Source organism: Populus nigra, chromosome 7 (genome assembly GCF_951802175.1).
Source record: "Populus nigra chromosome 7, ddPopNigr1.1, whole genome shotgun sequence".
Lineage (NCBI taxonomy): Eukaryota > Viridiplantae > Streptophyta > Magnoliopsida > Malpighiales > Salicaceae > Populus > Populus nigra.
In genome coordinates, this window is record NC_084858.1 from 4,202,371 (window position 1) to 4,214,560 (window position 12,190).

Genomic DNA, 12,190 nt, shown 5'->3' on the forward strand with positions numbered 1-12,190 from the left:
GGGGGGGGGGGTTAAGAAGCTAAAAAACACAAAAGCACAGCCTTAAATCACATCGAAAAGCGTTATTAATGTGGCCAAAACGACAATGTTTAAGCGGCCGTGCACTTTTTCCCACTCGCTTGAATAGCACGTGACGCAGACTCTCTGACATCTCGTGGGTTCATGCAGGACACGCGCTCCAGGTGTGTGTGGGATTATAGTTTCTCGTTAAGTGTAAAAAAATGGGCAATTATGTTAGCACGTGTGTATCACGTGAAAAGAGAGCGAGCAAACAAAGATCTTGCCGGGAAGCATTTAAATGGCTGGAAAAGTTCCTGTGCGAACCGCTCACACCTTACTTTACATGTTGTTGATTGATTAAAACCAGCCTGAACAAGCAGCTCGTGCGCGCGCGTGTTAATACCAAGGAAGACTTCTGCTAGATAAAAAGAAGGGAGGCTGTCCAGTGCAGAAATTACTGTCCAGTGCAGAAATTATTGTTTTGATGAATGAATATAAACATCTAATGAAATAATATACTATATTATAAGATGAAAAAAGAATTATTTTATATACAAATTTACTCAGACAACCTTTAAAAAACTATAATTTATGGACTCAAATAACCTTACAAAATTAATAATTTCCAAGTATTCGAATGTTTTAGTTGATGATTGTAAAATAAATGATTTTAAGTAATCTATTTTTTTTAAAATTCAAAAGACTATTAAGCAGTGAGTTTTTTTAGGTATTAGTTTATTTGTTTGTTAAGGGGTTTAAAATTATTAAATAATTGTAGACATGTGAGATAATCATTCTTAAAAACAGCATGTCTAAAAAATCATTAAAAATTTTTAGGGGCGTCATTTAACTGGTCAGATTATAAATTTACTCCCTAGAAGTCACTAGTTGGAGTTCAACAAATCTCAAGGTTACTAGAGTCTTACATGATCGTTAACTCCACGGCTCGTAAAATTAGTCAAAGTACGCGCAAACTAACTCAGACACCTATATTAATAAAAAAAAACCATTAAAATTCAAACATGTCTCACCTAGAAAGAAAAATACAAAGTAAACAACTAATATACCATACTTAAAATGAATATAGCTTTTAAGTCATTTTGTTTATATTAGAATTACATCATTTTCATACAAGTAAATAATTACAAGATTAAAAATGTTAGGGTCCATTTTTCTTTTTGAGAATGTTCAAAGACATCAATTTTTTCATATACAAAAAAAATAAATAACTAATACCAATTTTGTCATAATTAAACTACCATATTTTAAAATACAATTACAATTTTTTCTAAAATTCAAATAAAAATTATACAACTTAAAAATATAATTTACAATGAATATTAATGTATGGATTTTCTATAATAACAATATCACACTTATTATTTATAAGGTAAATTTTTTTAATATACATGTTTTATCTATTACGTTACAAGTATTTATATAAATAACTATTATTCAATTTTTTTATTTAATATAAAAAAATAAAATATTTTTTTAATATATATGTGGGGGTGTGTATATATATTAAGTGATGAAGGTATATGTGCTATGCATATATTTTTTTTTAAAAAATATAAATTTTATGTGTGCGTGTATATATATATATATATATATATATATATATATATATATATATATATATATATATATATATGTTAGGATGGTTTTAGATGGGGTTTGGCAATATTCATCACGTACAAATCTCACACCACCTCAGCATCCAATTTGCATGACATGCACCACACCCAACCATCACCCAATAAAATATTCGGCGCGACTCCGCCTAGGTGGAAAGGGCTGCGCGCAGGCCAATCCAGTGAAACTGTCGTTTTCTCAATCGGTTTATGCCTTTTCCTCCCATAAAAAAAAAAAAAAAACACCAATACGGATATGTATTTATCGTAGCTGCGACCGCGACAACAGAACATCACCTTCCTCCTCCTCTGTGCTCTGCCCATCGCTTTGACATTTTTTTTCATCCAAAAGCTAGCCTCCAACAACTCTCTCTCTCTCCCCCCCCCTACCATGAGGAGAAAGAAGAGAGAAACCAAAAGGCCTAACATACCTGCCGCCGTGCTCCACTGGATTCTCTTTACGCGTCACTACTTGGTTCAGTTTCCGTTACTCACCGCTTTCTTCGGTTTCCTCCTCCTTCTCTTCGCCGCCTTCGCTTTCCTCTCTCCTCTTCCTCCTATCATCAACCACCACAACCACTCCTCACAAGTATACTTTTTCTCTCTGTTGCTCAGATTTCTGCGATCATGATTGTATCGTGTTTGTTAACTTTGTTTGCTTGTTTTGCTGTCATGTGAGGTGGACATTTACGTTTCTGTACTGATTGTTTTAATTAATCAAGTAGCAAGCTAACGATAGCGATTTTCTGTTTCGTGTTATGAATCAGTTAAAAAATGGAGCTAAAGCGGAAGAGTCAACGCTAAGTAAAGAGACGTCGTCGTTTCGTGTTCCGGTACGTAATTTATACGAGCCTTTGTTTGTTCTTTAGCTCTTACGAGTCTGTGTGTTTTGCTTTCGCTTGCCTGATTTTTGTATTTGTTTGATTTTCTGAAATACTTAGAGAAGTGGAGGGCGCTTAGGGAGTCATTTATGGAGCTCAAGGTCATCGAAGTTTTACTATGGCTGCAGTAACGCCAGCGAGAGCTTTGAAAGTAAATTTTACTGGTTTAATACCTGTTGTTTAGTTTCCTATTTATTCGGAGATTTTTAGTGTTGATGATAGTCTAGTGGTTTGTTTATGAATAATTGGAGCGAAGTTACATTATTAACCACTTAAAGAAATTTTCTAAAAAAGACAGAGGAGTTGGTCTTAGTTGGAAACCAGCCTGTTTAATTGCAGAATGGTAACAGATTTCATGTCTAATTTTGTTAATTTACGGAGGGTTTTTTTTTTTTTTTTTGGTTTCCATTTTTTGGGAGAGAGAAAAATAGCATTGTGATGATTAAGGGTTTCGTTTTTTGTTTTTTATTTACTTTGAGTGTTAATGTAATCAGATGAGTTTAGACATTAATTTGATGGAGGTGTGTTTTAGATGCAGCTGCTGATACGAGAAAGAATAGTGATCGGTACTTGTTGATTGCTACCAGTGGAGGGTTAAATCAACAGAGAACAGGGGTGAGTTTCGTAGATTTGACGTGTAAATTTGATACAATTTTTTCAATTGATAATTAACTGCAAATCGTCGGCTTGCCTTGAAATGGATAGGATGGTAAATTAGTTTGTGTTTCTGAGATTCTTATGACCATTTTGGCCGCAGATAACAGATGGTGTTGTTGCAGCTTATATCTTGAATGCTACTCTTGTTGTTCCTAAGCTGGATCAGAAGTCTTTCTGGAATGATAGTAGGTATGTTGTTTTCGTTGTTAACATTCTCAATTCTGTTTGCTCAAATATCAGTGCGTTCATATTGTTCTGGTGTTTGATGCAGCGATTTTGCTCAAATTTTTGATGTTGACTGGTTCATTTCATTCCTATCAAAAGATGTTACTATCATCAAACAGCTCCATGCAAAGGGTGGGAAAGCGCTGAATCCATATAGGATGCGGGTTCCAAGGAAGTGTACTCCCACATGCTATCTGACGAAAGTTTTACCTGTTCTTAATAAGAAGCATGTAAGTGTTATGCTAAAAGTTTAATACTTGTGTTTACAGAGAAGCTTGTAAGTTGCACTTCCTTAAATTCTGTGTTTTTTTTTCCTCACTTCATGATTTTATATGCCTACACGGTGCAACCTAATTATGTAAAAAGCTTTAACAGGACATGAGTTTATCACTCTATCTTTCTAGTTTTGTTTGTTGGAGTAGTGAATTTCAATGTTGCATCAGCAATAGATGCTAGAGGAATTTGATCTGCCAAGCTAACCAAAACATACCTGTATATTGAATTACATTATGGTTAATGTAGTTAAGATTTTAATTTATCATGTTTGAATTAGAATTCATGAAGCGATGCACAAAATTGGAAATAATACAGCTACAGTTTCATCAACATTGGAGGATGAATTTATTATATGGGCAAACCTGGAAATTTCGGAAAGCAACCATCCTTGGCCAAAAGCTGATAAATACCTGTAATTTCAATGTAGAATTTTACATATATAGAATCAGGGACATATGGACAGAATCTGCTCAGTTGTGAAACTGAAAGCCAAGTAGGGAAAGCAGGGGCAAAATATCAGAAACTGTTGGACATTCTTTTCTGTTTCATAATTTTAGAATGTTCTTTAATTTCAATTTCTCTAGCATTAATGGCAAATTACTTCTGTTGCTTGAATGCTGCTTCAATTCTTGATTCTTCTTGTTTATTTTAACTGACATTTGCTGGCTATCCTTTGATTATCATAGGTTGTTCAGCTCGGAAAGTTTGATTACAGGCTCTCGAATAGGTTGGACCCAGATTTACAGAAGCTAAGATGCAGGGTCAACTACCATGCTTTAAAATTCACGGACACAATTCTTGAAATGGGCAAAAAACTGGTTCAGAGAATGAGAATGAAGAGTGAGCACTTCATTGCCCTGCACTTGAGGTAAGGTCCTCAATGCTTGATTTATTATAGTCTTCTTCTAGAAACTTCTTTTGGTTATTTGAATCATTGCTGGCAAGATTTTTATTATTGAATTGCATTGGAGATTTTCTTTTTCACCTATGCTAAGTGTAGAATAGTCAACACAGTAGAGGGTCAGATGGGTTCGATAACACAAATTTAACGTTATCATGTTATAGGTTTGAACCTGATATGCTTGCATTCTCGGGATGCTATTTTGGCGGGGGAGAGAAAGAAAGGATGGAACTTGGCAAGATCCGGAGGAGGTGGAAAAGTTTACACGTGAGGCCCTCGTAGTTTCTCAGAGCACATTCTGTATCCCAAACAGTTTACGAAGCATGGTTGATATGTTTATTTTGATGTGAAATGCAGGCAAGCAACCCTGACAAAGAACGAAGGCAAGGAAGATGCCCTCTCACACCAGAGGAAGTTGGTCTTATGCTGAGAGCTCTGGGTTTCGGAAGTGATGTTCACTTATACGTGGCTTCAGGCGAAGTATATGGAGGTGAAGAGACATTAGCACCACTCAAAGCTCTCTTTCCAAATTTCCATTCAAAAGAGACTTTAGCCAGCATGAGAGAGTTGGCGCCATTTTCATCATTTTCTTCTCGAATGGCTGCACTGGACTTCATTGTTTGTGATGAAAGTGACGTTTTTTCTACCAACAACAATGGAAATATGGCCAAGATATTAGCTGGTCGAAGGTATGTACGCAAATTATTTTTTGGTTTTATACACTGCAGTTTGTTCAGAAGCAATTCCAAAGACCTCATAAACTGATGAGGATATGTTTATGTGCTCTTCTTGTTTTTGTTTTCAAGTCCAGATGGCTTAACCATCAAAGTATTTCCTGCTGCAAACACAATTTTTTTTTTGGTTTTATACACAAAATTATCACATCACATTTGCCTTTAGAACATTTTAAAGACATATGAAATGTTCTTCGTCAGTGCAGTTTCCTAGACACCCCGCTTTATGCTGATGGCTTTGGCAGCTCACTTCACAGTCTATAATATTTTTTTGTGTTGCAGGAGGTATTTTGGGCACAAACCAACAATTCGTCCAAATGCTAAAAAACTGTACAAATTGTTCATGAGCCGGCATAACAAAACATGGGAAGAATTTGCCTCCAGGGTCCGAACTCATCAAATTGGTTTCATGGGAGAACCAAATGAGGTGAAGCCTGGCAGAGGTGAGTTCCATGAAAATCCTTCATCCTGCATATGCGAGGATTCTGCAGCCAAGGCTAGGGCAGGTCTGACTCTGACTCCTCAAAATCGACTGGATGAGGGCCATAAAGATGGTAAAGAGAATATCAACAAGAATGAGACTAGTGATGTGACTGATGAGCTATCAATAGAGGATGATCAGGATTTGACTGACATGGATTATGTGGACAATGGAACGGCGGTTAAAGGTAAAGGTCTGCCTGGTGAAATGCTTTTGGAGGAATTCTTTTCCGACTGAGGAAGGAGACCGCATTTTCCGCATAAACAAGAGTAATGAGTCCTTTAACCTAACCCGATTCTTCAACAAATTCTTTTCTATCTTCATCTCGGCCCTTCGCTTTACTTTCGCAACGTCAACAGTTTATCTTCCGCAACCGCATTGTGTGAAAAGATAGACTTTGTACATAGAGATGCCTTGGCAAATAGAAACTTTTTGTAAGTATAGCTGCTCCATTCATGTGGCTTGTTGTAGGTTGAAAGACACATCAGTGCCTGAAAACTGCACTTCTCTCATTTTTTCCCCTTATCTTCCGGCGAATTACACGCCGGAAGGTGAGATGGGTATAGAACTGGAGGGGCATGAAAATTATACCAGAAAGACAACTCAACAGTGAAAATAAAATAGAGGGATTTTTTTTTGCTAGTGAGATTCTTTCTTTGTACTTGAATAGAAAAAGAAGTAGAAAGGAGACTTGGATATAAAAATACAGCAAATTGAAAATGATTCAATATAAAGCTTTATTTATTTTTTGGGGGTGGTGTTAGCGTTTTTGTTGTTATAATAATTGTAATAGATTGGAATGACTTCTTTGCTTGGTATCATTCCTCTTTTAAAGGGAGAACTTTATGAGCATTCACCATTTCTTTTTATTTTTTCCTGTATGTATATTGGACTTGCTATAATTAATTGAAAATAATTTCTTTACAAATATAAGGTAATAAAGAGCTTTTTTTCTAATTGAAATCATATTTACTTGTTCTTAACTATCATAATTATAGAGTAATTAACAAAATTAACATGAAATTAGATAAATATTTGTGATTCATTATATGAATATATGTAATAGCTCATAATAACTTATAACAAAGTGGATAATATTTATTTTCTTTTTAAAATAAAATTTTATTTTTGAGTTATGATTATGTCATTTATCAATAACTATCAAATTATAAGATGATTAGTTAATTTACTGAGTGATAATATCAATTATTATGATATAATAAATATTTTTTTATAGTTTATAATATGAAGTCAATATAATTAAAATGTATTAAAATAACTATAAAAAAATTGTCTATATAATCAAGTATAAATTGTAGAACGACATCGTGTTGTTCCAAGAAAGAGGCGCCAAAGGGCCGGTCTATCTCGTTAGTAGTTGGAGAGAAATACACGTGGCAAAGATCCTCATCCATTTGAGAGAACGACGTGGCAGCATTCGCATCCATAATTCTCTGCCCTTTCTGTCCTCTTAGTTTCTTCCCCTCTCTCTCTCTCTCTGCCTCTGCCTCGCTCCCACAGCAATGGCGTGCAAGCTCCCAGCTCAGCTAGCAACCCCAGGAAAACTCCATCACCACTGTCAATTCACCATCACATCCGCCTTTATTCCCCTCTCCTGGCGTAGGACTCTGTCACCAGAACCTCTCCCCTCTCTTTCCACCTCATTTCCTTCAGGGAAGTGTAATGGAAAGCAACTTGTGACATGTAGTGCTATTGGGACTGCAGAGGCAACAGGGGCAGTGAATTTAGGACCAGGGACTCCAGTTAGACCAACTAGTATACTAGTTGTAGGAGCCACTGGTACTTTAGGCAGGCAAATTGTGAGAAGAGCCCTTGATGAGGGCTATGATGTTAGGTGTCTTGTTAGGCCTAGACCTGCCCCTGCTGATTTCCTTCGTGATTGGGGTGCCACTGTTGTCAATGTAAGATATTTTTTGCTTTCCAAAATAGGGTTTTTTATTTGCTTCAGATGGATTTGTTGGATTTTGATATTGTTTTCTCAATGTTGATTTGATGAACAGGCAGATCTTAGTAAGCCTGAGACTATACCTGCAACAATGGTTGGGGTTCATACAGTTATTGACTGTGCTACTGGGCGTCCCGAAGAGCCCATTAAAACGGTAGGAAGATATCTGTTTAATTTCTTGTTTTCTAGCTGGCCAGTCACTTGGTTCGAAAAAGATTAGATGAAAAAGAGGAACTTATGACAAAGAAGGCGTATTATACTATCTTTGCTTTAAGTGTAACTATATCTCCTCAGTGAATTAAAGGCCCATAAATTTACTGTGATTGTTATTATATTCAAGAAAATGTTAAATTTTGCTCTTGGCCTCATCTAATCTCTCTGTTCTATTTAGGTAGATTGGGAAGGAAAAGTTGCTCTAATACAATGTGCAAAAGCAATGGGAATCCAGAAGTATGTGTTCTATTCTATCCACAACTGTGACAAGCATCCTGAAGTTCCCCTAATGGAGATTAAATATTGCACTGAGAAGTTTCTTCAGGACTCTGGTCTAACCCACGTCATTATCCGTCTATGCGGTTTCATGCAAGTAAGTGTAGAGCAAACTATGTTCTTGTTCTTATGCTTTTCGTTGTTGTTGTTGTTGTTGTTGGTGGTGGTGGTGGTGGTGGTGGTGGTGGTGGTGTTGGTGAGTGTGTTGCCAGCTTAGTGTAATTCTGTTTATGTGTTAGCTTTACATCTCCGAACCCACATGGAAATGTGCATTAGTTCCTTGATGCATTTAAAGCAGAAACTAGTTTGAGATTGCTTTTTATCCTTACCAACTAGTAGGAACATGATTATCTGGAAAATTTAAGCAGTGATTGTTCACTCCTGAATAGATGTTTCCTTCTACTTCTATGAAGTCTTGAAATTGCCTTGCTGTCTTTCTTCCACTGTTATTCATTTATTGAGTCTGAATGTTTGTTGCTAATTTAATCAGGGCCTTATTGGGCAATATGCAGTACCTATTCTAGAAGAGAAATCTGTATGGGGAACAGATGCCCCAACAAGAATTGCATACATGGATACCCAGGTTAAAATTTCACAATTGCTTCTGTAATTAATCTTTTGGAGTCAGCTAAATCTGTTATTTTTTTCCTTCCAATTACCATCTAAAAATTTCACATGTCAATAGGATATAGCTCGACTAACACTTGTAGCATTACGGAATGAGAAAATTAATGGGAAGCTCCTCACCTTTGCTGGCCCTCGAGCTTGGACTGCTCAAGAGGTAAGAGATATACCACTGTTTAACCTTGATTAAAGTCACATCATTCAGTCATTTCGGAAGTCTTTTTTGCTGTCTGATGATCTCTGGCCGATCATACCATGCTGTTGTTTAGTGGCTTTGTTAGTTCATGCCTTCAAGTTTTCCTTTCCTTTTGTTATGATGTTAATATTTCAATGCATTGGGTTGGAATGATATCCGTTCACTTGGTTTAGGTCATAACATTGTGCGAGAGGCTTGCGGGGCAGGATGCAAATGTTACTACTGTCCCAGTTTCTGTCTTAAGATTCACTCGTCAGTTGACTCGGTTTTTTGAGTGGACAAATGATGTTGCTGATAGGCTAGCATTTTCAGAGGTAACAAATTCTTATATTTCCTTTCACCTTCCAGCCATGTTGCACGAAGCAAGTGGTTTATCTGCGAGTGCTTCGTCTTGCGCTAAAGTGCTGACCATGTGAAAGATTGTTGTAGTTATGAAAGATATCTGGGAAATGTGCGAGTATTATTGAAATGATTAATGGTTTTCACTAATAATCATCATTATATGTGATTATATACCATGAATTCACCTTCAAGGGATGGATTGAACTGTCTGCCCTTGTCAACTTTTTCACATCACCTGTGAAGAGGACCTTGAATAATCATGTTTTTATCCATGTCTTGGCTTTGCTACCTTTCAATTGTCCCTAATGTCAAATTTTTTCTTCTATACTTTATTTCCCATTTTACCGTATATAGAATAAATTGAAAACTAATAATATTTGTACATAACTGAGCTCGCTAATCTCCCCTGCGAGGCTTGCAGGTCCTTACAAGTGATGTTGTTTTTTCCGTTCCGATGAATGAGACATATAGTCTTCTAGGGGTGGAGCAGAAAGATATAGTTACACTGGAGAAGTATTTGCAGGATTATTTCACAAACATTTTGAAGAAATTGAAAGACCTCAAAGCACAATCAAAACAAAGCGACTTCTACATCTGAAGAAACACCATTATGTTACTGTAAATGAAGCTATATATGTACTTAAGCACAAGTTTTATGTTTGGCAAAATGTATGAATAGGCAACGCCATTCATATTCCTCAACTTCATCCTCACTCTTTTCTCTATTCCACTTTTTCTGTCTTTTCCTTTTGTCAAAATTGACCAGTGAAGAATTACTCTATATTAAAAGGTATCAGTTTTTGGAATTACTTTGCCCTCTCTCACGTTATACTGGGATTGGAGCGGTGTATTTTTTTTTTTTGTAATTTTTATTTTACATGATTTGATCATTTTAAGCTAATTAGCTTTCAATTGCATTTTTTTAAGGAGGAAGGGTTGAATTAAAAGATAAGGAACTAGAGTAAAAATTTTAGGTAATATAAAAGATGGGCTAAAACTTTTGTTAACATATTTATTTTAATTCCTTATATTTTTTAGATATTAGGTGATTAGTCCCTTTCATTTTAAGAAAGTGCATTTTGGTATCTAATTTTTTTTTTTTGTAGTTTTTTTTGTTGAGAGGAGAGAGAGAGAGTAATTAGGTTTCGGTTTAGAGAGAGAAAATGATCATTAGAGAAGACTATGACCACCAAATAGTTGTTTTTGTGTCAAAAGATTCTATATGATGAAGGGGAGTTACGTTTAGATTTTTTTTAACCTTAAAAACATCTAAAAAACAGATCTGAGCTCCGGAAGAATTTTTTTTTCAAGTGGATTTTAGGTTTTAGGATGATTTATTGAGTTTTTGGTGACCATAGATTGGCCTAACAAGGTCTCTAGAGTCGTTTCTAGATGTTTTAGGTCAAAATAAATTGAAAATAGATTTGTAAATGAAAAAAAAAAGGATCTTATTTTTTCGGCTACCACAATGGCTAGATTCTAGGTTAAGAAGACGACTATCGTTTGTTGATGCAAGCAACACATCATTTTTTTCCCATTAAATGTTTTTTAAAAATAAAAGTCCGCACTTAGGCCTAGCCTTGCAGGCTTGCACGCCGTTCGTTGCTTTATTTGACTAGGTGACGGATTTAGCTCAGCAATGCCCGACTTGATTTTTTTTTATAAAAAAAAATAATGCATTATTTGTATGTATTTTTTTCAAATAAATTTTGGATTATGCTTTAATTATATTGTGATTATTTTAAGTAATATTGAGTGTGTTAAATTTTAGAGAGATAGATATGATTCATTTGTGATTTTTTTCTTAATTTTATATAGATTAATTTTTTTTAATATTGATTTTTTTATAAGATTTTTTATATGTGCAGTCTTGCATTTTTTTGAATTAATATTGAATAAATTTTATGTGTGTTGGTTTCTATTACAAATTTATTTTGATAGAGGAATTCATTAAACATAATTAGATAAATTACCCACATTACGATGTTAGATATTTTGATCTTTATTTTTCACTTAGTTTTTTTAATTTCAATTTTTTTTTATTGTTGATGAATTTTTTTATTGCTTTACACAATGGTTATTGATTTATTTAATTAGACGAGTGTATAAGTTTTTCGATTTACATCTAATAATTTTTTTAGTGTAAGAAAACACGTTGAATAATTCTGTATATTCATTTTTTTTATCATGTTTTAATGTTTAAGATTTAATGCTTATTCTTATGATTTTTTATTTTGTTTTCCTTAAAATTTTTATGAAAGTTTTATTGTTTTTAGTTTTATCATTCAGTCCAAGTTTATAGTGTATTGTTTTTTTTTTGTCTTCCTTCTTTTGATTTTTGCTTTTTTTAATGTTTTTATTTTTTTGAATTTAACTCTCAAATTTAAAATTTGTTGTTGCCTTTTGATTTTTTTTTATTGCAATTGTAACACTTATTATTTTTATTGTATTTTTCTTATGTTAACTCATGATTTTTTCATATATAGTGCTTTCGGTCTTATAACTCAGGTCATGGTTTAAAAAGTTAACAATAATTGATTTTTTTATATTCATATTTTATTTTATTTTTCTTTTTATGCAATTATTTTATTCTCATTTAATTTTTATTTTATTAACAAATAAGATCATTAAGATGTTTTGGAATATTGTAAGAATATATTTTTATAATATTGACAACCGTTCATCTTTTGTATTGAATCGTTTTTTTTTTTTGCTTTATTTGTTGACGATATTATTATTTTCTAATTATAAAATTATTAAAACCGAGTTTATTAAACTCATTCC

The 12,190-nt window shown here is 34.2% G+C and overlaps 2 protein-coding genes across 3 annotated transcripts; both read left to right on the top strand.

The window, feature by feature from the left end:
- The first annotated feature begins 1,804 nt into the window (after positions 1 to 1,804).
- On the top strand, positions 1,805 to 6,658 carry LOC133698418 (protein ROOT HAIR SPECIFIC 17-like). Of its 2 annotated transcripts, none has more exons than XM_062121326.1 (10): positions 1,805 to 2,223; positions 2,402 to 2,467; positions 2,576 to 2,666; positions 3,054 to 3,130; positions 3,273 to 3,361; positions 3,444 to 3,627; positions 4,360 to 4,541; positions 4,739 to 4,841; positions 4,932 to 5,263; positions 5,591 to 6,658. In XM_062121326.1, exons 1-10 carry the CDS (start codon positions 2,026 to 2,028, stop codon positions 6,024 to 6,026), a joined length of 1,758 nt encoding a protein of 585 aa, XP_061977310.1. In that variant the 5' UTR covers positions 1,805 to 2,025; the 3' UTR covers positions 6,027 to 6,658. The 2 variants fall into 2 exon arrangements, with proteins under 2 accessions (XP_061977310.1, XP_061977309.1); XM_062121325.1 differs by having other exon boundaries at positions 1,821 to 2,223; positions 3,048 to 3,130.
- A 566-nt stretch (positions 6,659 to 7,224) lies between these two features.
- Positions 7,225 to 10,212, top strand: LOC133698194 (protein HIGH CHLOROPHYLL FLUORESCENCE PHENOTYPE 244, chloroplastic-like). Its single transcript, XM_062121044.1, has 7 exons — positions 7,225 to 7,711; positions 7,811 to 7,909; positions 8,147 to 8,341; positions 8,735 to 8,827; positions 8,930 to 9,025; positions 9,238 to 9,378; positions 9,828 to 10,212. The coding sequence occupies exons 1-7, from the start codon at positions 7,313 to 7,315 to the stop codon at positions 10,002 to 10,004; spliced, it is 1,200 nt and encodes a 399-aa protein (XP_061977028.1). The 5' UTR covers positions 7,225 to 7,312; the 3' UTR covers positions 10,005 to 10,212.
- Positions 10,213 to 12,190: the final 1,978 nt, after the last annotated feature.